At 41.4% G+C, this 25,337-nt stretch overlaps 1 protein-coding gene across 1 annotated transcript in view; it reads left to right on the top strand.

The window, feature by feature from the left end:
* Positions 1-17,717, top strand: part of LOC136877105 (uncharacterized) — a 75,749-nt gene extending 58,032 nt beyond the window's left edge. The window contains exons 3-4 of the mRNA XM_067150920.2: positions 1,080-1,250; positions 17,441-17,717. Coding sequence (XP_067007021.1) covers positions 1,080-1,250; positions 17,441-17,602 — 333 coding nt within the window. The 3' untranslated portion in view covers positions 17,603-17,717. The remainder of the gene's footprint in view (positions 1-1,079; positions 1,251-17,440) is intronic.
* The last annotated feature ends 7,620 nt before the right edge of the window (positions 17,718-25,337 follow it).

The following is a 25,337-nucleotide window of genomic DNA, read 5'->3' as shown; positions in this document are numbered from 1 at the left end:
AGCTCGCCAGTACCTTATTAGACAGTGTATGATTTCTTCGTGTACCAGCCGCCACGGGCCAGCTGCGGTAGTACAGTCCGTCACTCCGTCCAGCTAAGGACCGGTGATAGAAAATACGCGATACAAGTGTCGAACATATTTTCATCTGACTCTAACTTCGCGTGCAAGCGGAAAACTTATTCATTTATAATATCGACCTGTCGAGCTGATTAACATTATTTTCATCTTGTGAATTTTGTATTGCAGATGCTATACAGTAATCGCTAGATATTTTTGAAACTGTGCTTAAAGGACTTAGGGCTTTGGTGAAACCTTGTTTTCTCTTCAAGAGACTGTGTTAAGTTATTTCGAGAAACTGTGCCCTTGCGAAAGTACATTTCTTTTCAAAGGACAGTGTTAATTTGTGTCATAAAGGACAGTGCCAAGCTTTATTTTCAAAGACTGTGTCAATTCACTTCGTGAAAAACTGTGTCGACATTTCTTTTCATAAGACTGTGCCAACCTTTATTTTCAAAAGACTGTTAATTCACTTCCGCATGTTTGGCCGATGTATACCTTACCGTAAGTACAGGGAATTTCGTATACCCCAGGATGTAAAAGTGGGGACAATTTGTCCTTGGTTTTACTCAGACTGTGAGTAATTTTGGTGGCGGTGCCAAACACGGTTTTTATATTGTGTTTGCGAAGGACTTTGTCAATTCGATCTGTGGTGTTGTGAATGTAAGGCAAGTAGGCAGTCCCCTTCACTTCTCCCTCCTGTGAGCTTTGCTCGGTCGTTTCTCTGGGATGTAGGGTTCTATGAATCTGCAAATCGCTGTAACCATTACCCTAACGTTAAGAATTTCACCTTATTTTCTTGACAAGGCATAAGCCCATAAACGTATACAGTATTATGTCTCAATAGTTTACATACACAAATTACTAGTAATGAAACATGTGTTTTTCCTAGGACATATCAAAGTACGAAGTACGAAGCTGAGTAGTCTAGATACACTAATTACTAAGACATATGAACGTACGAACCTGGGTATTCTAGATACACAGATTATCAGTAATGAAACATCTGTTTTTCCTTACAGGGTATAATTGATCTAACAAAATGTGACAGCAAGCAGCAGTATGATTCGTGCCAACACTTCATCACTGTGGTATTCGATGACCTATGTGCTGAGTTGCCAAAGAAGAATGAATCATGGACTCCATTCTTCGCTCATATAATAAATTTTCAACCCGACTGTCCTCTGAAACCAGTAAGTATAGTCTTGTTATTTAACTTTAGAACAACCCAGCTTTTCTAGAATTCAGTGAGGTTCAGACTAACAGGTAGCAGGTAAGCTCCGAATTTTCTTCTTGCTTCTTGAATGCCAAAATCTATCAATATTCATTGTTTCGAAGTACTTTCTAGGGTTGTGCTTGTTTTCGTACACTTCACCTTTGACATTCCACAAACACTCGAGTTGAATATATTTTTCCACAAAACGGTACGCTTGGTCTTTCATCCCCCATTTTTAATACCACAACAAATCAGAACAAACAATAGACATGAAACAGGGAAACAAGATCAAATCACTCATCCCAAGTAGACTACACTTCTGCCGATCTATGTGACTTGCTAGGAAATGGGCTGCAGGTTACCTGCAGCATGTAAGTAGCAAGTACGCCCAGCAAATGAACGCTCACATGACGCAGGTGAAATACAATATACAATTGGAAGGAAACAGAGTTAGAAATGGTTGTGGAAGTAACAAGAAATTGAAGGAACTTACTAAGAAATTGAATCTAGTGAAGAAGTCAGCTAAGGATAACATGATGGCAAGCATAATTGGTAGGTAGTCATACAAATTTTAGTGAAAAATGGAAAGGTACTTTAAGGTAGAAACAGGTTTCAAGAAGAACATTCCGGAAATCATTAATGAATGAGGGGAGTGTGTATGTAAGGATCTACAGAAGGCAGAAGTATTCAGTCAGCAGTAGGCCTATGTAAAGATTATGGTTACAAGGATAATGTCCAGATAGAGGAGGTGACTAATACTTAACGAAGTATTGAAATTTACCAACGATAACAAAGACATTTACAATAAGATACAAACGTTAAAAACTAGAAAAGCAGCTGGAATTCATAAGATTTCCGGGGATATAATAAAATACAATGGGTTGGGATTTAGTACCATGTCTGAAGTACCTTGATTTCTGTTTGCATGAAGGAGCTATACCAAATGAATGGAGAGTTGCTGTACTAGCCCCTGTGTATAAAGGAGAGGGTAATAAACAGAAAGCCGAAAATAACAGGCCAGTCAGTTTGACATGTGTTGCATTTAAGCTTTGGGAAAGCCCTGTTTCTGATTATATGAGACATGTTTGCGAAACTAATAACTAGCAGTTGGGGTTTAGAAAAGGTTGTTCCACTGAAGCTCAACATGGAGAATTCCAGCAAGATACAGCAGATATCTTATATTCAGGAGATCAAATGGACTGCATCGCGATTGGTCTATCTAAAACATTTGATAGAGTACATCATGATAGACCACTGGTAAAAATTAGAGCAATTGGACTGTAAAATAGAGTGATTGAATGTGTGGCTATTTTTCTAGAAAAGAAAACTCAAAGAACTTTCTGATCCTTTATTCATTAAGAGAGGAATTCCTCAAGGCATTATTATTGGATCTTTATATTTCCTTGTATATATAAACGATATGAGTGAAGAACTGGAATTAGAGATAAGGCTTTTTGCGGATGATGTTGTTCTTTATAGAGTAATAAATAAGTTACAATATTGTGAGCAACTGGAGAAAGACCTCGGTAATGTTGTCAGATGGGCAGCAGACAGTGGTATGATGATAAACGGGGTTAAAAGTCAGGTTGTGAGTTTCACTAATAAAAAATATACTCTCGGTTTTAATTACTGAGTTGATGAGGTCAAAAGTTCCTTATGGGGTTCTCTGTAAGTACCCAGTTTGTTTGCTTGGTTTTTTTTTTTTCTTTACGTCGCACCGACACAGATAGATCTTATGGCGACGACGTGAGAGGAAAGGGCTAGGAATGGGAAGGAAGCGGCCGTGGCCTTAATTAAGAAACAGCCCCAGCATTTTCCTGGTGCTAAATGGGAAACCACGGAAGACCATCTTCAGGGCTACCGACAGTGGGGTACGAACCCACTATCTCCCCGATGCAAGCTCACAGCTGCGCGCCCCTAACCGCATGACCAACTCACCCGGTCTAGGTACTAATATAAGGGAAGATCTTCATTGGAGTAATCACATAAACGGGACTGTAAATAAAGGGTACAGATCCCTGTACATAGATATGAGAGTATTTAGGGGTTGTAGTAAGGATGCAAAGGAGAGGGCATATAAGTCTCTGAAAAGACCTCAGCTAGAGTATGGTTCCAGTGTATGGAACCCTCACCATGATTACTGTCGATTCGGGAACTGGAAAATAATCCAAAGAAAAGCAGCTCGATTTGTTTTGGGTGATTTCCGACAAGAGGTCCGTCTCCATGGCTGAATGTTTAGCACGCCAGCCTTTGGTCATAGGGGCCCCGGATTCAATTTCCGGCAGGGTCTGGAATTGTAACCACAACTGGTTAATTCAGCTGGCACGGAAGGGGGGCTAGGTGTATGTGTCGTCTTCGCCTTCATTTCATCTCACCATGACGCGCAGGTTGCCTACGGGCGTCAAATCAAAATACATGAATCTGGCGAGCCGAAGTTGTCTACGGACACTCCCTAAAAGCCATACGCCAGTTCATTTCTTCCGACAAAAGAGAAGCGTTACGAAAATATAGCAAAGTTTGGGCTGGGAAGACTTGGCAGAAAGAGACGCTATTTGCTTTACGTCTCACCGACACAGATAGGTCTTATGGCGACGATGGGACAGGGAAGGGCCAGGAGTGGGAAGGAAGCGGCCGTGGCCTTAATTAAGGTACAGCCCCAGAATTTGCCTGGTGTGTAAATGGGAAACCACGGAAAACCATTTTCAGGGCTGCCGACAGTGGGGTTCGAACCTACTATCACCCGAATACTGAATACTGGCCGCACTTAAGCGACTGCAGCTATCGAGCTCGGTAGAAAGAGACAAGCTTCTCGACTAACAAGGAGGCATTCTCTGCTCGTCACCACCAATTTCGCTCAAATTTATAGAACATACAGGGCTTGGCTAGAAATGAAAGTACACAAAGTGGGAACTCCACATGGCCAAGCGTATAGAAAATAAAAATAAAAATAATAATGTTGACGCGGCTCTCGCACCGTATAAGCCACTTACGTTAGTACAGACGCTGAGCAGTTGTTGGTGTAGCGGTAAGAGCTTGGAGTAGTAATTCGATGGTCGTGGGCTCGACTCCCCTGTCGAGAATATTTTTAATAATTCAATTTTATATTCATCATCATCATCATCTGTTTACCCTCCAGGTTCGGCTTTTCCCTCGGACTCAGTGAGGGATCCCACCTCTACCGCCTCAAGGGCAGTGTCCTGGAGCCTCAGACTCTTGGTCGGGGGATACAACTGGGGAGAATCACCAGTACCTCGCTCAGGCGGCCTCACCTGCTATGCTGAACAGGGGCCTTGTGGAGGGATGGGAAGATTGGAAGGGATAGACAAGAAAGAGGGAAGGAAGCGGCCGTGGCCTTAAGTTAGGTATCATCCCGGCATTCGCCTGGAGGAGAAGTGGGAAACCACGGAAAACCACTTCGAGGATGGCTGAGGTGGGAATGGAACCCACCTCTACTCAGTTGTCCTCCCGAGGCTGAGTGGACCCCGTTCCAGCCCTCGTACCACTTTTCAAATTTTCGTGGCAGAGCCGGGAATCGAACCCGGACCTCCGGGGGTGGCAGCTAATCACGCTAACCACTACACCACAGAGGCGGAAGTTTTATATTATTAATTTATTTGTATGCAAAAGGCGTATAGGACGTTATTTTTGTAATGAGCGCACAATTGTAGAAAATTTGGAGTTGCGAACTTTCCCGACGTGTTCAAACAGAAATTCTTTTTTTTCTTTTCTCCTTTATTGGCTATCTCCCCTCATTGGGGAATGTGCCATAAACGTGAATAGTCGTTTCGCTGTAAGATTCGTTTTCACCTGACAAGTGAAGGTTGCTCCTCGCTGCTGTACACAAACAATAGATTCTTGGCGCATGTAGAAAAAAGTCTGACAATTAAATCCCAATTTTGTTACCTTTTCTATGCCTTTTGCGTATAAATAAATAAATAAATCATCATCATCATCATCATCATCATCATCATCATCATCTGTTTAACCTCCAGGGTCGGCTTTTCCCTCGGACACAGCGTGGGATCCCACCTCTACCGCCTCAAGGGCAGTGTCCTGGAGCTTCAGACTCTTGGTCGGGGATACAACTGGGGAATGACCAGTACCTCGCCCAGGCGGCCTCTCCTGCTATGCTGAACAGGGGCCTTGTGGAGGGATGGGAAGATTGGAAGGGATCCGCAAGGAAGAGGGAAGGAAGCGGCCGTGGCCTTAAGTTAGGTACCATCCCGGCATTCGCCTGGAGGAGAAGTGGGAAACCACGGAAAACCACTTCGAGGATGGCTGAGTGGGGAATCGAACCCACCTCTACTCAGTTGACCTCCCGAGGCTGAGTGGACCCCGTTCCAGCCCTCATACCACTTTTCAAATTTCGTGGCAGAGCCGGGAATCGAACCCGGGCGTCCGGGGGTGGCAGCTAATCACGCTAACCACTACACCACAGAGGCGGACTAGATCAGTACTGATAATGATAAATATTATAATCCATACTTCTTTGACCCATGACTTTTTATATTCTTTTCGATAAGTATTTTTTTTTTCGGTGTCCGGCTCCATGGCTAAATGGTTAGCGTGCTGGCCTTTGGTCACAGGGGTCCCAGGTTCGATTCCCGGCAGGGTCGGGAATTTTAACCATCATTGGTTAATTTCGCTGGCACTGGGGCTGGGTGTATGTGTCGTCTTCATCATCATTTCATCCCCATCACGACACGCAGGTCGCCTACGGGAGTCAAATCAAAAAAGACTTGCACCTGGCGAGCCGAACATGTCCTCGGACACTCCCGGCACTAAAAGCCATACGCCATTTCATTTCATTTCAGTTATTTCGGTTAAGAATAGAGATACCACGTTTGTTAAAGTAAAAAAAGTATCACGTTACAGTTTAAGTGTACACAATTACAGCACTGTACGCATCCAATAACGGTGTAAACGCGAATGGAGTATGTGTTTATTATTTGTGAGGAACATTCCTGCAGTAGTTTCATTCGTACAGTACATAACAATATTCTCCAAATTTTCCACAGTCAGGCTGTGTCTTTTGTCTATTAATATCATTTTGAAAGCAGAAAAAGAGCGCTCCACACTCACAGATTTTAGAGGGGCATAGGAAAATTTACCTACATTTTTTAATTCAATTTCACTTGGTAAGTCTACCTTTTCGACATCCATTACCTCATGAACCCTTTTCAGCACTGAAAAACCTGGGTTCTTCTGCAGTACACTAGACCACTTGTCTCTTGTTTTATCCCGTAACTTGCCCCTAGCACTTAATATGTTATTCTCAGCTTCCTCGATTACAGAAAATTGCTGTTTGAAACAGTTTCCTTTTTCCTCAATGGTGACTGGAAGAAATGAAAAATTTGCCTGAATATACGCAATGTCTCTCTGAACACTGGAACAATCATGTAACAGCTCTTTGACAGACGACACACATGCAGAGTTGTCCGTTAAAGGCAAATTGTATATCACAGTCATGATTTCCTCAAGATGTTCTGCATAATACAGGGCAACTTCCATCCAGGAACCCCAACGGGTGATGATTGGCTGTGGTGGAAGGGGAATAGAGGGGAGTTTCTCTCGAAAGATGGCTATTCTTGATGGAGACTTACAGAACACTTTCTTCGTTGTTGAAATGAGAGTAATTACTGCAGGAAACTCGGCCCTAACTGTTTCTGCGTGTCTATGCAAGGCATGGGCCATGCAAGTAACATGAATTAAAGGAGGATAGAAAGTTTGAGGAGAGGTGCAGTGGCAATCATGTAGGAAGCTGCATTGGGGACAAGGAGAAGGGCTTTAGAATCATCAACACTCCCAGGATACAATAATTGCAACCCCGTGTTGATGAAGTATGCAATGCTTTGACTGCTATAAAGTTAGCAATGTACCTGCCCACAGAGTCGGTGGTTTCGTCCACACACAACCATATGGAAGACTCCCCAATATCCTCCCTGATTGACAAAATGACCTCATTGTAACAAATATCCAAGTAGGCAGTTTTTCTTTAATGTAGATGCTGATGGGATGTGCTGCTTGGTGTATTTCTGTAAAAAAATCTCCGAAAACCGGATTATGCACAGCATTCCAGGGGATATTTGCTGTTACTAGGGCTCTACACATATCAGCATAGAAACCAATATGGGTTGTAGGAGATATAGTTTGTGTGAGCAGAGTCTGTCCAATGTTACTTTTCACGGCTGCTTTCGCTTTGTGACTGGCAGTATCTGCATGCTGCTGAAGGTGGCATTTTCCTCATGTGAGATCTAAAACACAATAAAGTGATGTCAGTTAGAGACTAAGATGAGGAATAGAAAAGGTGAGCTATTGAATAAAATTTGTAATTTTAAACTATTTAAATTAAGCCATTATTACTCTAAAGTTAATTAAGAACACTACACTCCCCGAAGGGCCTTGGCTTCAATAACGGTTGCTGCCCAGCTCATGGCCTGCAGATATTGGGTGGCATGTAGTCAGAACGATACATCCTTCAGCCGTATTGCCTTGCCTCCGTGAGCCCCTGCCCAGTGTAGCTTCTCAATTGCCCTCACGATGCTGGGGTCAACACCATTCCAGACCTCATAGATGTCTAAATTACTGTCGGTACTAGAAATAGAAACCAGGTCGCCTGGACTAGGTCTCTACAATTAATTAGAGGAGCCAATATCAAAACCTTAGTTTTAGATTAATATTAAATTTAAGATATATGCACATACCTGTTTATTGCAGTACTGGCAGAAAATAATCTTGCCATGAAAAGTCATCCCTGGAAATTGTACAAGCCATTGTTGTATAAGCGCACTCTTAGATGATTTCGTTTTAGGCATGATGAACTATATTCACTTAAAAAGATGTTCTTTCACTGGCGACTTGACACAGTATGTACCTTCTTACTACCTGCTCCTTGTTCTTCCTAGATAATCCTCCCCCTCACCTCGTCACTCGACACAGTACGTCCTTTACTACCTGCCCGTTGTTCTTCTGAGCTAATCCTCCACCTCTGCCCTTCACTCAGCATTCCTTTGGTGACAGTTGTCTGGGAAGAGTACATTTCTGTGCAAAACCCACCCTCTGCTGTTCCGCTCGTTCCAGGGATGTCCATTGTGTGAATGTAAAAATTACAGAAGTTGAATTTTATTTTAAACTAGCAAATGTACCCGTGCTTCGCTACGGTATTCTACATTGTACACGGATATCGACGTAAATACTGTGCGTGCAGTGAATGAGATTGTTTTAAAATTGCATGTCTCTTAGCCTTATCCGAGAAATAACATGGGGAGGTCCCCATACGTTGTTTCCAATTTAAAGTGAGGGTTGCAGAGTTGTGGTGATAACGGCATGCTCACTTGCCTACTGCCATTCACAATCGAGTTGGCAAGTTTACATTATAATTGCAGGCCCCATTGCCTACTGCGCGGTCACAATCGATTTGGTGAGTTTTAGTTACAACGGCAGACCCATTTCCTACTTTCAGACAGATTACAGTTGATGAGTTTTTATTATAATAGCAGGCAACTTCCCTACCACCAGTCAAAATTGATTTGTGCAGTTATCATTATAATGACAGGCCCTTTTTACTGCTGCCAGCCAACTTACTGCCAGTCACACAGAATTAGTGAGTTTCCATGAAAATAGCAGGCCACTATACCTAATGCTAGTCAAATTTTAGATTGGAACATTTGTTTATAATGGCGGGCACCCTAGCCTAGAGCCAAACACAATGGGGTAGCGGACTTTCGAACAAAACTGCATGATCCCTTGCATTCTGCAAGACAAATCGAGAAGTGAATTATTCATTAAAATGGTGGGCCCACCTTACTAATGCCAGTTACACAGGAGTTGGAGAAGGACCCTATTCCTACTGCCACCAGTCAAAGTCGGTGTAGCGAGTACTGATTACAATAGCAGACACACCATTTCTCGATCGCTACAAATCGACATCAATGAATATACACTGACTGACAGAGCAAATGCAACACCAAGGAGGAGTGGTTCGAAAGGGATGAAAGTTAGGGAAAAAACAGAGTCGGCACGGAAGAATAATTGATGTTTATTTCAAACCGATATGCAGGTTACACAATGCGCACGGCATCGACACAGTAGGATGTAGGACCACCGCGAGCGGCGATGCACGCAGAAACACGTCGAGGTACAGAGTCAATAAGAGTGCGGATGGTGTCCTGAGGGATGGTTCTCCATTCTCTGTCAACCATTTGCCACAGTTGGTCGTCCGTACGAGGCTGGGGCAGAGTTTTCAAACGGCGTCCAATGAGATCCCACACGTGTTCGATTGGTGAGAGATTCGGAGAGTACGCTGGCCACGGAAGCATCTGTACACCTCGTAGAGCCTGTTGGGAGATGCGAGCAGTGTGTGGGCGGGCATTATCCTGCTGAAACAGAGCATTGGGCAGCCCCTGAAGGTACGGGAGTGCCACCGGCCGCAGCACATGCTGCACGTAGCGGTGGGCATTTAACGTGCCTTGAATACGCACTAGAGGTGACGTGGAATCATACGCAATAGCGCCCCAAACCATGATGCCGCGTTGTCTAGCGGTAGGGCGCTCCACAGTTACTGCCGGATTTGACCTTTCTCCACGCCGACGCCACACTCGTCTGCGGTGACTATCACTGACAGAACAGAAGCGTGACTCATCGGAGAACACGACGTTCAACCATCCCCTCATCCAAGTCGCTCTAGCCCGGCACCATGCCAGGCGTGCACGTCTATGCTGTGGAGTCAATGGTAGTCTTCTGAGCGGACGCCGGGAGTGCAGGCCTCCTTCAACCAATCGACGGGAAATTGTTCTGGTCGATATTGGAACAGCCAGGGTGTCTTGCACATGCTGAAGAATGGCGGTTGACGTGGCGTGCGGGGCTGCCACCGCTTGGCGGCGGATGCGCCGATCCTCGCGTGCTGACGTCACTCGAGCTGCGCCTGGACCCCTCGCACGTGCCACATGTCCCTGCGCCAACCATCTTCGCCACAGGCGCTGCACCGTGGACACATCCCTGTGGGTATCGGCTGCGATTTGACGAAGCGACCAACCTGCCCTTCTCAGCCCGATCACCATACCCCTCGTAAAGTCTTCTGTCTGCTGGAAATGCCTCCGTTGACGGCGGCCTGGCATTCTTAGCTATACACGTGTCCTGTGGCACACGACAACACGTTCTACAATGACTGTCGGCTGAGAAATCACGGTACGAAGTGGGCCATTCGCCAACGCCGTGTCCCATTTATCGTTCGCTACGTGCGCAGCACAGCGGCGCATTTCACATCATGAGCATACCTCAGTGACGTCAGTCTACCCTGCAATTGGCATAAAGTTCTGACCACTCCTTCTTGGTGTTGCATTTGCTCTGTCAGTCAGTGTATATAGATGGACATACGAAAGTATATGCATGTTTACAATATTGCAGACCTTCATTTACAGATTAACTGCTGCTAAACGGTACGTCATATCGACAAAGGATTGTACCGTAAGGCGCAGTATTTAGCGACCTAAATGGCTGGTCTTATGATATTTTCTCGCATCTCATCTGTTCATTGGTCAGATTGAGTCAGAAACGTTGAATAGGTTGAAATTTGCATTACTTTTCGGATGATTATGTGACATAGCATTTGGCTCACATATGGGTACTGGGTGGGCCAATGTTCGTGTAGAGTTTGATCATACTATCTCTCCTGTAAGTGATTGAAAGTATGAATTATATAGGTAAAGAGTACAAATTTACTTAAAATCGAGAAATAGATACGAATCTAACGTATACGCGATACAGATACGACAAAAAGTCATAAGACCAAGGTTGAAGATCACTCGTAATTCAACGAAGATCGTGGCATCTGTTATGTGATAGGACTTGCCATTTATCCCACGAAATACCTCGAAACGAAGGTCTGCACCTTCATTAAAATTGCTTCCATATTTCGATATTCTTCGGGGATAGAAAATGAAAAAATTAAAGATCTGTGAAGTTTTTCGTTCGTTACAGGCTGAAACATATAATTTTGCCAAATTTCAATTTCCTTGCTTGTCTGGAAGATTATGCTGCAATTTGGATTTTGAGTGAGGGGGTAAAAATTATGATTTTCAGTGAGAACTTCCTAACTGTCTGACTGAATTTACAAACATATTAAACTGGATTAAACTGGATTAAACTTGAAAATCTGATTATCTGCATTTAAAATGGAAAATCTGAAAATTAACATTCATTAAATAAAATACACACTCGTCGAACCTGGTACTCACACTTACCAGTTACCTGCTTATTTACACATACGTTATTTGAAGGGCGCCAGCTGTCGCTCAGTACAGCAATAATAGAATGAGACTCTTGACCATCTCTAGGGTGTGGGGTAATAAGCTTACTGTTGACAACATACCATATAAGTTCTGGGAAAAGGAGATTGGCGTTCGGTTTCCCCATTAATTTTGGGGTTAAGATATTTTACTTTCAATGAAATGAAACTATGAATTCGTTTGATAGAACAATATATATTCTTTAAATAATATATCAAAAAAATAGTGAGTCTTGTTGCGATAAAACAGATGAGAATATGAAATTATGACATTGCAACTGAAAGAAACTAGGCATGAATTTGAATTCTTCTTGACCGGACATTTAACAATTTATACGAAATATTTCCCTCACTGATTTACTTGACTGTACCTTCAACACTTTGAGTGTAATTACGACGTAATCCATTGCTCTGGTGTTTACTGTAGATGTGTCACGCCTAACGTGGTGATACATCCTTGCGACTGCTTCTTCTCCATATCATCTGACTTCTTTGTAAGTCAATACGGTATGACCTCTTGGCAGGTCCAGGGTTGCCCTCTCTGACTCCTTGGTAAGCCTTGCGTCCGCGTCTTCCACTAAGTGACGGACCAACCATTTGGTCTCACTCTCTCAATGACCAATAATGGCTCACTGAGTCTTCACCATCTCTCGTTCACACTGGTTGACGGACCAACTAAGGCCTCTTGATCTAGTAGACTACTTCACTGTACTGCATCCGTATAACTAATGACTGACGCTACAATATGGAGCTACCTTATATAGCCGTTGGTTGACACAACTACGTAATCTCCAGAAATAACAATGACATACTCCCACCTACGCGACAGATATTACATACAGTGGTGAAATAGCCCCGCGGCGACTAACTTTCTGAGCGCATAGCTAAATAAATACGATGACGTAGCCAAGGCGCGGCGATGACTTGGCAGAATCGCCAGTGGTGTCGCAATATAACAACGTCACTTCCAATCTCTGATATATACAACAATTCTCACTGTACAGGTATTGGGGGTTATACTACACATACGTATATATGTATACATCTAAGTGCAATCTTGCAAGCAACAGGCAATTGCAAAATTGAATAAAACGGATAATTACAATAATAGTACAATATCACAGATAACATAATAATAATACTGACATAATAATAATAATAATAATAATAATAATAATAATAATAATAATAATAATAGTAATATACAGATAAAATCATACAATAATAAAAATACAGATATCATCTTGTAACGGGATTTGAACCGTTACATCAGGAAATTAAACCAAAAAATATGCATACGATCATTATTACCCCTCAAACGGGTATCTGTACGAAAATTTCACCAAAATAGTCAATGTACAGGCACACACAGTCGTTATGATTTTATTTATATAGATAGATAAGGAATATGCTCCACGTACAATACATTTGGCTACGTCCGCTGGACTTAACCTGCAAAACCAACCGTTCATGATATCTAACTTATTAATCCTCCTGTCGAAAAATTCACATGATAACAAAAGTTTTAGAAATGGATTTCCATTAGGGATTGTAGATTTCGATTAATTTCGGATGTGCATATTTTGAGGAAGTGCAAAATCATGGTTCCGGTTTCGGATAAACCCCCAGTAAATTTAGGTATTCAGAAATAATATTGGCCCTAAAACCTACACAAGGACAGGTGGATTCTAAATATCAAGTTTGGTAGAAATATATTCAGTAGTTTTCAAGTTATAAAAACTCATACAATCAAACCGACAAACAGACACCAAAGTTAAGAAATATGCAGATGGTCATTATTACAACTGAAACGGATAACAGTACGAAAATTCCGCCAAAATAGCCAATGTATAGACAGACAGTCGTTGCGATTATATTTATATAGATGACAGATAAGCATGGGCACATTTGAAAGTGCAAACCTTCATTTCGAGATTTACTGCTCCTAAACGGTACATCATACCAACAAACGGTTTGCACCCTCAGACGTCCCTTTTGTCGCTCTACATGTTTGGTGTTAAAACATTTTCTCGTATCTCACATATTTATGGGTTCGATTGAGTTACGATATTTGAATGAGGTGAAATTTGGGTACATTTTCATCATTTTACATTATTTTTCACATACTTATGTGGAAGCTAGAATCATGAAATTTGGTTCGCACATAGCCATTGGTCGTGTCAATGTGCGTGCCAAATTCGATGACTCTACCTTTCCTATAAGTGTGTCAAACTAAGTAATACGCGTGTAAAAAGCACAAAATTTACGAACCATCGAAATATACAGCCAAATCTACCCTATAAAGGAGAGAGAGAGAGAGAGAGATACGACAAAATATCACAGGACCAAAGTTGTAGATCACACGAAATTGAACGGAGATCGTGCCATCCGTTTTGTGATAGGACATACCGTTCAGCCGCGAAATACCTCGAAACGAAGGTCTGCACCGTCAGTAAATTGCCTATATTTCGATATTATTCGGAATAAAAAGTGAAATATTTAAAGATCTTCGAAGTTTTCCGTAGGTTACCGGCTAAAACGTATAAATTTGCTTAATTTCAATTTTTCAGCTCGTGTGGCAGATTGTGAGGCAATCTTGATTTTGGGCGGGGGGGGGGTAAAATTTAGGACTTCCAGGAAACTATAGGTAAACAATATGCAGGTGGTCACTATTACCCCTTAAACGGAAATCTGTACGAAAATTTCGCCAAAATAGGCAATGCACAGACACACGGTCGTTACGATATGATTTATCTAGATAGATAAGGAATCTGCTCCACGTATAACACCTTTTGGGCTATGTCCGCTAGACTTAGCCTGAATACCGATCTTTCATGTTATCTCCCGTATTAATCCTCCCGTTGAAAAATGCACATGAGAAAAAGAAATTAGAATTGGATTTCCAAACAGTTTTCTCGATTTCCAGTCAGGTTGGTCTTGTACTTTATATATTGTGGAAGAGTAAAAATCACCATTTCAGTCCCCTATAAAACCCCAGTCCATTCCGGGAATCTGAAATGGTATAAACCTTAAAACCTACCCTTGGAGGGGTGGATGCTAAATATAAAATTTGGTTCAAATATCTCAGTAGTTTTCAAGTTGTAAGAAATACGCTTTACACGCACCCGCTCTTGCGTTAAGTCCGCTGGGATTTGTACCGAAAAACGGTCCGTTAATGATATCTCCCTTATTAATTCCTGTTATCGAAATGATGCACTTGAGAAAAAAAATGGTTTAGAAATTAATTTTCATTAAGGCAGGTAGATTTCCATTAAGTTCGGTTGTGTATACTTTGAGGGAGTGCAAAATCACGGTTTCGGTTTCGTAAAAATCCCCACTCAATTCAGGGATTTAGAAACGATATTTGCGCTAAAATCTACCCAAGGACAGGTGGATTCTAAATATGAAATTTGGTGGAAATATATCCAGTAGTTTTCAAGTTATAGAAGGACAGACAAACAGACAAACAAACACACAAACAATCAAACAAACAAACAAACACCAAAGCTAAAAATTATGCAGATGGTCATTGTTACACCTGAAACGGATAACTGTACGGAAATTTCGCCAAAATAATCAATGTACAGACACACGGTCGTTACGATTTTATTTATATAGATAGAAGAAGAAGAAGATAGAAGATGTAGAAAATAGGCATTTTAGGCACTAAAATAGTAAAATAGGCTCTAAAGGTCCAAATAGGCATTTTAGGGCACTATAAAACTCTATTAATGTAAGGGATTTATCATGAAACGTCAACATATTTAAAAAGATCATGTTATTTCGTAAGGAACGAGCGAAATCGGTGGTGACAAGTTAGGAATGCCCCCTTGTAAGTAGTATGTCCCGAGCTATCAGTGGAGAGATGGTGTGGAATGATGTTAGTGGACGAATAAGTTTGAGTGGTATTTTTAAAAGTAGGACAGACCATAGGACGGTAAAGTTGGAATTCTAGAGGACAAATTGGGGCAAATATTCGTTTAGAGGAAGAGGATTTAGAGATTGGAATAATTTACCAAGAGAGATATTCAGTACATTTCCAAATTCTTTTCAGTTATTTAAAAAAACTAGGTAAGCAACAGATAGGGAATCTGCCACGTGGGCAGCTTCCCTAAATGCAGGTCGGTGATTGATTGATTGATTGATTGATTGATTGATTGATTGATTGATTGATTGATTGATTGATTGATTGATTGATTGATTGATTGATTGATTGATTGATTGATTGATTGATTGATTGATTGATTGATTGATTGATTGATTGATTGATTGATTGATTGATTGATTGATTGATTGATTGATTGATTGATTGATTGATTGATTGATTGATTGATTGATTGATTGATTGATTGATTGATTGATTGATTGATTGATTGATTGATTGACAACCTACCTGCATGCCAACCTGCATCGTGTACACTGTATAAGGTCCCTTAGCTCACTTAGCTGAAGTGATAGTGACTTCCTCCCGGATAGCTGCATGTGTGTCAGTGCGACTTGGCTTAAATGGAGAGAATTCGCAGGAGTGCTTGTGTGGCGGCAGATCACAGCGGCACTGAAGGGTAACATTCGCCCTGTTGCCCTGAATGGGTTCAAGTGCTGGTCTGCAACTGCCAGACATGAACAAGCACTCCATGTTATGGAAATGAGGATGCGAATTCCACGTTATTAGATCGTGTTACGAACGAAGACGTAAGGAAGCACCTACTGTATTGCTGACAAGATGCGAGAGAGGTGACTACTTAGGTACGGCCTTGTTATCAGAGACAGAGAGATTACAGTTGGGAAGACGTCACATCACATATCACCTGACTGACGACGGCCAAGTGATCGATCTAAAATACAGCGGTTTGCTCGGCACATTAAAGCGTGGGACGAGAGTCAGCCCCAATGACGCCTTGCATCGAGTGAAATGCTCAAAGGCAAATCGAAGAGTGGATCTTGCACCTGTGCGAGATAGTATATAGGCCTACGCAAGAACGAAGAAGAAAACGGAATACAATTCTATGATATTAAAATCTGAAAGGCCACCTCATTATGGTTCATCGAACTTAGTGGAGGTGCCAAAAACGTGTTTAAATATTTCAAAATTACAAAACCAAAACTCCATGGCGCAGCAGCCCTGGTGGGCCTTGGCCTAGCAAGGGACCGTTCCTCAGTCCGAAGGCCTACTGATTACGTGTAGTCGGCATGAATCATCTCGGCCGTCATTATTGGCATCCTAGATTGAGACCAATGTCTCCTAAAGTGTTACCACATAAGCAGAGTGGATCTCGAACCAACCCTCAGGTTCAGGAAAAAATCCCTGAGGTGTTGGTGGTGGTGATTACTGTTTAAAGAAGAAGTACAACCAGGCAACCATCCTCTGTATAATAGTCTACTAATCAGAGAGAAAAATAGAAGGGATCCGACACTTCGAAAAGTGAAGGTATCGGTCAAAGGAAGACAAGGGCCACAAAGGGCCTCTAGGCCTCGAGTGCTCTAATACCGTCGGGGTCGGAAAAGAACAAGAGTTGACCAAGGGAGGTTGTGTAGAACAGATGAAAGTGAGGAGCCTGGCACAAGTAAGTGGGAGCAATGCCAGGACTCAACTACGGGGCCCGTGGTCGCCAACCCACGTAACCAAGTTGAGGGCCCCTGGGAGCCCTTTTAGTCGCCTCTTACGACATAAAAAACCCTGACCTCGCCAAGAATCGAACTCGCGACATTCGGGTAAGAAGCAGACGCGCTATCCCTAGATCATAGGACTGTCATTTAAAAATTATAGTGAATATTTATATAGGGACATACATGTTGAAGGTTTTTACTTGCGAGAGATAGGGCATTCCCGGTTTCCTTAGCACGTTTATCTATTTAATCCGACTGTTGGTATTATGTTTCAGGGTACCTATGAGATCAAAGATGCACCTGTTGATCTATCGTTCTTAGCGGACAACCCGATAATATTTGGATACTGGAGGGCTCGTCAAACAGCAATGGAAGGAGAGAAACTCATCAGTTGTACCACAATCTCATTTAATGTAATTAAACCAAGACCAAAATGATATAATGTATTATAATGTGTTATGTTATAATTATTATAATGCATTATAATGTATTATTATAATGATATCATGTATTATAAATAACCATAGCGGAATAAATATTTCTTGTAAAAAGGAATTCACATGACCTGGAGAAAAAAACCACTGTGTGCTAATTTACACAAATATAAGCAATCCTTAATTCCATACTGTAATTACCCTTGGAACGCCGCATGATGTAAGCAGGAGTCTTCAGCGTAGCCGGATGCTAACCTACTGACTCTTAATCTTTTGGATCGCCGTTGGTTTTTGCTCATATTCATGATGGGGTGCAAAGAGGTATGTATGGATGTGTGTGTGGAAATTATCTTATTGTAAAGAGAAAACTGAGTTCTACTTAAACTGAATTTAATGAATAAAAGATCAAACAAAGAAGGAAAACATTGAATAATTACAAAATCTAACAAGATCACCAGAAGAATAAAATGAAATGCAGTAGTTTACAACAAAAATAATAACCTATTTGAACCCATGTGAGTCTGATTCGACTACTATCCAAAAATATGCTGAACAGGGCATTCAGACCTCACACAACTAAGAAAGTAAGACCTAATGGATCGTTTACATAAAATAGTTGAGTCTAAAGAAAATGCCTATGACATAAATCAATAATGAAGGTTCCCACAGAAAAAAATGAAAACCTTCTACGCTTGACACCGAATATGTTCTATGAGTACCACCCTGACACTTGTCTTATAGGAATTAAAATGATTATTCATATTACATTGAACTGTTCCTGAAAACAGTCACTCGTAGGAAACCAAATTTTACCCTGGAAATACAAATTCTTCTTCTGTTAAAATGAATTACTATAAAATATCCTAGACAAATTTTCATTTTTATAATTTTATAAAACTGATGGATATGTTTATTTTACTTTCTATGAACACATTGCCGACATTATTAACTAGCTGTCCCTGATTCTCCACTATTAAACCCTAATTCATAGTTACTATTGCTTAACGATTACAAGTCGATTACACTAACACACAAAAATACACTGCAACGCTGGTTAAAAATACTTCCAACACCACAACAATGTTGCAACACAACAATGTTGCAACACAACAACAATTGGTCAGAACAACTACGGCAAGCAAAAATAAAGCAACAACACATAAAAATCTGTGCACCAAAATATTCCACAAATGCTGAAATAATGACATAACGAAATGTTAACATGCTAAGAGTCACGTGTTTTACATGCAAAGAATTCATGACTGAAAATCATATGATTATTATTTATATGATTTTAAAGCATATTTGGGCCGTTTCCAATTCTCTCTTGAAATGTCTCCTTCCGAATGACTATTATAAATTATAACACACTCTACATGACCTTTACTAATATAATATTCGCATCTAAAAATAATGAATTAATCAATTAATTCGACAAAACTAATAATTATCCTTTTAACTACTTATAGGTGACATGAAAGTACTACAATAGCCTGTTAACAGATGTCAGATTTTTAACATACATACATACATACATACATACATTATCATTATAGACTGTTATGCCTTTCAGCGTTCAGTCTGCAAGCCTCGGTGAATTTACTAAACGTCGCCACAATCCTCGATTTGCAACTAGTGTTGTGGCCTCATTTACTTCTATACCTCTTATTTTTAAATCGTTAGAAACCGAGTCTAACCATCGTCGTCTTGGTCTACCTTTACTTCTCTTACCCTCCATAGCAGAGTCCATTATTCTTCTAGGTAACCTATCCTCCTCCATTCGCTTCACATGACCCCACCACCGAAGCCGGTTTATGCGCACAGCTTCATCCATCGAGTTCATTCCTAAATTAGCCTTTATCTCCTCATTCCGAGTACTCTCCTGCCATTGTTCCCACCTGTTTGTACCAGCAATCATTCTTGCTACTTTCATGTCGGTTACTTCTAACTTATGAATACGATATCCTGAGTCCACCCAGCTTTCGCTCCCGTAAAGCAAAGTTGGTCTGAAAACAGACCGATGTAAAGATAGTTTCGTCTGGGAGCTGACTTCCTTCTTACAGAATACAGTCGATCGCAGCTGCGAGCTCACTGCATTAGCTTTACGGCAACTTGATTCAATCTCACTTACTATATTACCATCCTGGGAGAACACACACCCTAAATACTTGAAATTATCGACCTGTTCCAGCTTTGTATCACCAATCTGACATTCAATTCTGTTGAATTTCTTACCTACTGACATCAATTTAGTCTTCGAGAGGCTAATTTTCATACCATACTCATTGCACCCATTTTCAAGTTCCACGATATTAGACTGTAGGCTTTCGGCACAATCTGCCATTAAGACCAAGTCGTCAGCATAGGCCAGACTGCTTACTACATTTCCACCTAATTGAATCCCTCCCTGCCATTTTATACCTTTCAGCAGATGATCCATGTAAACTACAAACAACAAAGGTGAAAGATTACAGCCTTGTCTAACCCCTGTAAGTACCCTGAACCAAGAACTCATTCTGCCATCAATTCTCACTGAAGCCCAATTGTCAACATAAATGCCTTTGATTGCTTTTAATAATCTGCCTTTAATTCCATAGTCCCCCAGTATGGCGAACATCTTTTCCCTCGGTACCCTGTCATATGCTTTCTCTAGATCTACGAAACATAAACACAACTGCCTATTCCTCTCGTAGCATTTTTCAATTACCTGGCGCATACTGAAAATCTGATCCTGACAGCCTCTCTGTGGTCTGAAACCACACTGGTTTTCATCCAACTTCCTTTCAACGACTGATCGCACCCTCCCTTCCAAGATGCCAGTGAATACTTTGCCTGGTATACTAATCAGTGAGATACCTCGATAGTTGTTGCAATCCTTCCTGTTCCCTTGCTTATAGATAGGGGCAATTACTGCTTTTGCCCAATCTGAAGGTACCTTACCAACACTCCACGCTAATTTTACTACTCTATGAAGCCATTTCATCCCTGCCTTCCCACTATACTTCACCATTTCAGGTCTAATTTCATCTATTCCTGCTGCCTTATGACAATGGAGTTTCTTTACCATCCTTTCCACTTCCTCAAGCATAATTTCACCAACATCATTTTCCTCCTCCCCTTGAGCTTCGCTGTTCACAACACCACCAGGATGATTTCCTTTTACATTGAGAAGATGTTCAAAATATTCCCTCCACTTCTCCAGTGATTCCCTGGGATCTATTATGAGTTCACCTGAATTACTCAAAACACTGTTCATTTCCTTTTTCCCTCCCTTCCTAAGATTCTTTATTATTGTCCAGAAAGGTTTCCCTGCTGCTTGACCTAGCCTTTCCAGGTTGTTACCAAAATCTTCCCATGACTTCTTTTTGGATTCAACTATTATTTGTTTCGCTCTGTTTCTTTCATCTACATACAACTCCCTATCTGCCTCAGTCCTTGTTTGGAGCCATTTCTTATAAGCCTTCTTTTTACGTTTACAAGCTGCTCTCACTTCATCATTCCACCAAGATGTTCGCCTTTTCCCATCTTTACACACAGTTGTTCCAAGGCATTCCCTGGCTGTTTCTATTACAGCATCCCTGTATGCCACCCATTCACTTTCTATATCCTGAACCTGCTTAATGTCTACTGTTCGAAACTTCTCACTAATCATATCCATGTACTTCCGTCTAATTTCCTCGTCCTGGAGATTTTCTACCCTTATTCGTTTGCAGACAGATTTCACTTTCTCTACCTTAGGCCTAGAGATACTTAGCTCACTACAGATCAGATAGTGGTCTGTATCATCGAAAAATCCCCGGAAAACTCGTACATTCCTAACAGATTTCCTGAATTCGAAGTCTGTTAAGATATAGTCTATTATGGATCTGGTACCCCTAGCCTCCCATGTGTAGCGGTGAATAGCCTTATGCTTGAAGAATGTATTCGTAACAGCTAAACCCATACTAGCACAGAAGTCCAGCAAACGCTTCCCATTCCCATTAGCTTCCATATCTTCCCCACATTTACCAATCACCCTTTCGTATCCTTCAGTTCTATTCCCAACTCTCGCATTGAAATCGCCCATTAGCACTATTCTATCCTTGCTGTTTACCCTGACTACGATGTCACTCAATGCTTCATAAAACTTGTCAACTTCATCCTCATCTGCACCCTCACATGGTGAATACACGGACACAATTCTAGTCCTAATTCCTCCAAATGACAAATCTACCCACATCATTCGCTCATTTACGTGCCTAACAGAAACTATGTTGCGTGCAATGGTATTCCTGATAAAGAGCCCTACCCCAGACTCTGCCCTTCCATTTCTAACACCCGTCAAGTACACTTTATAATCTCCTATCTCTTCCTCGTTATCTCCCCTTACCCGAATATCACTTACTCCTAGCACATCCAGATGCATCCTCTTTGCTGACTCAGCCAGTTCTACTTTCTTTCTTCCATAAGCCCCATTAATATTGATAGCTCCCCATCGAATTCCATTTCGTTCGCCAAGTTGTTTCCAAGGAGTCCCTCGCCTGTCAAATGGGAGTGGGACTCCGTTACTCCCATAGGTCCGAGGCTTGCTTAAAATGTTCTGAGCTCGGTCGATTCATGAAGCAGGATGCTGCCCTACTTGCACATAGTCCAAGTGAGGATCTCTCCTCTAACGGGTTATGGACCACCGATGGATTGTATAGTCCTAGCCTCCTGAGCACAAGGAGGGCCAGGACTCAGAATATGTCCGAGATGCCCACTCCCATTCCATAGCAACTGGTATCCCGACTCTCAGGACCACTTACTAGGCCACTCAGCCGTTGCCCATGGTTCACGAACTAGGACGTCCAAGTACAAGTAAGATATCAGCTTCGACAGGTAGATTACTACGGCGTGTCCAAAAATGTATTTGGAGTCAAACAAAATAAACCTGTCTTGCTCTGAACATAACCTCAAAATAATGTAATATCTTAAACAACTTCAAGAAATCCACATAAAATAATGCTCTCTATCTCCGACAAAACTTTAATTCAATAAAATTATACTAACTTCACGGTCATAACTTATACTGCATTCATATACCACTTCAGCAAGTGATCTATCTGAGCTTCAGATTGATTCATCACTCACAGTATTTCTGTCCCAATTTGGAGTCACTGAAACATCTTCGAAAACAGGAAAACAAACTCTAGGACTTTTTAACTCTCTCTATCTCTGTGGTCTATTACCGTCTACCACATAAAAATGCTGACAGAGAAATAATATCTCACAAAACTATCTGACAAGATCAATATCCACTGCAAAATTTTCATCAGAAAATACTAGGACACCATAAACTCACGAAGGTTCGTTTAATTTGTCAGATAAATCTCAATAATCTCGTCACTGAACGTTATATTAGGCTTACATTATCAGGACGCATCCAAATAAAAGAATTCGGCATAACCTCGCTTTATTACAAATCTTACAAGCATAACCACTTACCTCACACTGCAAATATCTAGGACTACACACTCGTATATTTTTATATGTATTTACGTCAGCGAGAAAACTTCTGTTAGCAGCAGCAGTAGTAGTAGTAGTAGTATGTCGTAAAGGCGTGCTCGGTTCACCCGTCCCTATGTGTTGTCTTCCTAGACTTTTCTTAAATGATTTCAAAGAAATTGGAAATTTATTGAACATCTCCCTAAATCCCTAAATATCCTTCCTATAAACGAATGTTGGGCCAATTTGTCCTCTTGAATTCCAATTTCATCTTCACATTGTGATCTTTCCTACTTTTAAAGACACCTCTCAAACTTATTCCTATACTAATGTCATTTCACAACATCTCTCCATTGACAGCATGGAACATGCCACTTAGTCGAGCAGCTCGCCTCCTTTCTCCCAAGTCTTCCCAGCCCAAACATAGCAAAGTTTTTGTAACGCTACTCTTTTGTAGGAAATCACCCAGAACAAATCGACCTGCTTTCTTTTGCATTTTTTAGTTCTTGAATCAAGTAATCCTGGTGAGAGTCCCATACTCTGGAACCATACTCTATTTGGGGTCTTACCAGAGACATGTATACCCTCTCCTCTACAACCTTACTACAACCCCTAAACACCCTCATAACCATGTGCAGAGATCTGGTAAGGTAAGGGTTATTCTGCCCGAAGGCAGGTCCGAACCTCCGCAGAGGCGTTCCTGAGCCGGAGTTTACGTGCGGTAGGGTGGCCAGTTCCTTTCCGCTCCTCCATTCCCTTACCCCCCACCAACAGCGCGTGGCAACCCATCCAACTCCTGACCACGCCCAATGTTGCTTAACTTCGGAGATCTCACGGGATCCGGTGTTTCAACACGGCTACGGCCGTTGGCTGCAGAGATCTGTACCCCTTATTTACAATCCCATTTATGTGATTTCACCAATGAAAATCTTTCCTTATATTAACACCTAGATACTTACAATGATCCCCAAAAGGAACTTTCACCCCATCAACGCAATAATTAAAACTGAGAGGACTTTTCCTATTTGTGAAACTCACAACCTGACTTTTAGCCCCGTTTATCAACATACCATTGCCTGCTGTCCATCTCACAACATTTTCGAGGTCACGTTGCAGTTGCTCACAATCTTGTAACTTATTTATCACTCTATAGAGAATAACATCATCCGCAAAAAGCCTTACCTCCGATTCCACTCCTTTACTCATATCATTTATATATATAAGAAAACATAAAGGTCCGATAACACTGCCCTGAGGAACTCCCCTCTCAACTATTACAGGGTCAGACAAAGCTTCACCTACTCTAACTCTCTGAGACCTATTTCCTAGAAATATAGCAACCCATTCAGTCACAGTTTTGTCTAGTCCAATTGCACTCATTTTTGCCAGTAGTCTCCCATGATCCACCCTATCAAATACTTTAGACAGGTCAATCGCGATACAGTCCATTTGACTTCCTGAATCCAAGATATCTGCTATAACATGCTGGAATCTTATAAGTTGAGCTTCAGTGAAGTAACCTTTCATACACCCGAATTGCCTTCTATCGAACCAGTTGTTCATTTCGCAAACATGGCTAATATTACCGGAAAGAATGCTTTCCCAAGCTTACATGCAATGCATGTCAAACTGACTGGCCAGTAATTTTCAGTTTTATGTCTATCACCCTTCCCTCCATACACAGGGGCTACTATAGCAACTCTCCATTCATTTGGTATAGCTTCTTCATGCAAACAATAATCAAATAAGTACTTCAGATATGATACTATATCCCAACCCATTGTCTTTAGGTCCCCAGTAATCTCATCAATTCCAGCCACTTTTCTAGTTTTCAACTTTTGTATCTTGTTATCATAGGTAAGTGTTAATACTTCTTTAGTATTAGGCAACTCCTCTATCTGGACATTATTATTTTAACCAACAATCTGTACATACTGCTGACTGAATACTTCTGCCTTTTGAAGATCCTCTCTCTCTCTCTCTCACACACACACACCTTACTCATTAATGATTCCTGGAATGTCTTTCTTGAAACATGTTTCTGCCTTAAAGTACCTATATGCACACTTCCATGTTTCACTAAAATTTGCATGACTGCCAATTATGCTTGCCATCATGTTATCCTTAGCTTCTTTACTAGATTCAATTGCCTAGTTTCCGACTCGTTGGCTGAATGGTCAGCGTACTGGCCTTCGGTTCAGAGGGTCCCGGGTTCGATTCCCGGCAGTGTCTGGGGTTTTAACCTTCATTGGTTAATTGTAATGGCCCGCGGGCT

This window comes from Anabrus simplex, chromosome 7, assembly GCF_040414725.1.
Source record: "Anabrus simplex isolate iqAnaSimp1 chromosome 7, ASM4041472v1, whole genome shotgun sequence".
Lineage (NCBI taxonomy): Eukaryota > Metazoa > Arthropoda > Insecta > Orthoptera > Tettigoniidae > Anabrus > Anabrus simplex.
Note: the sequence above shows the minus strand (reverse complement) of the source record. Positions and strands in the feature narration are given on the sequence as shown.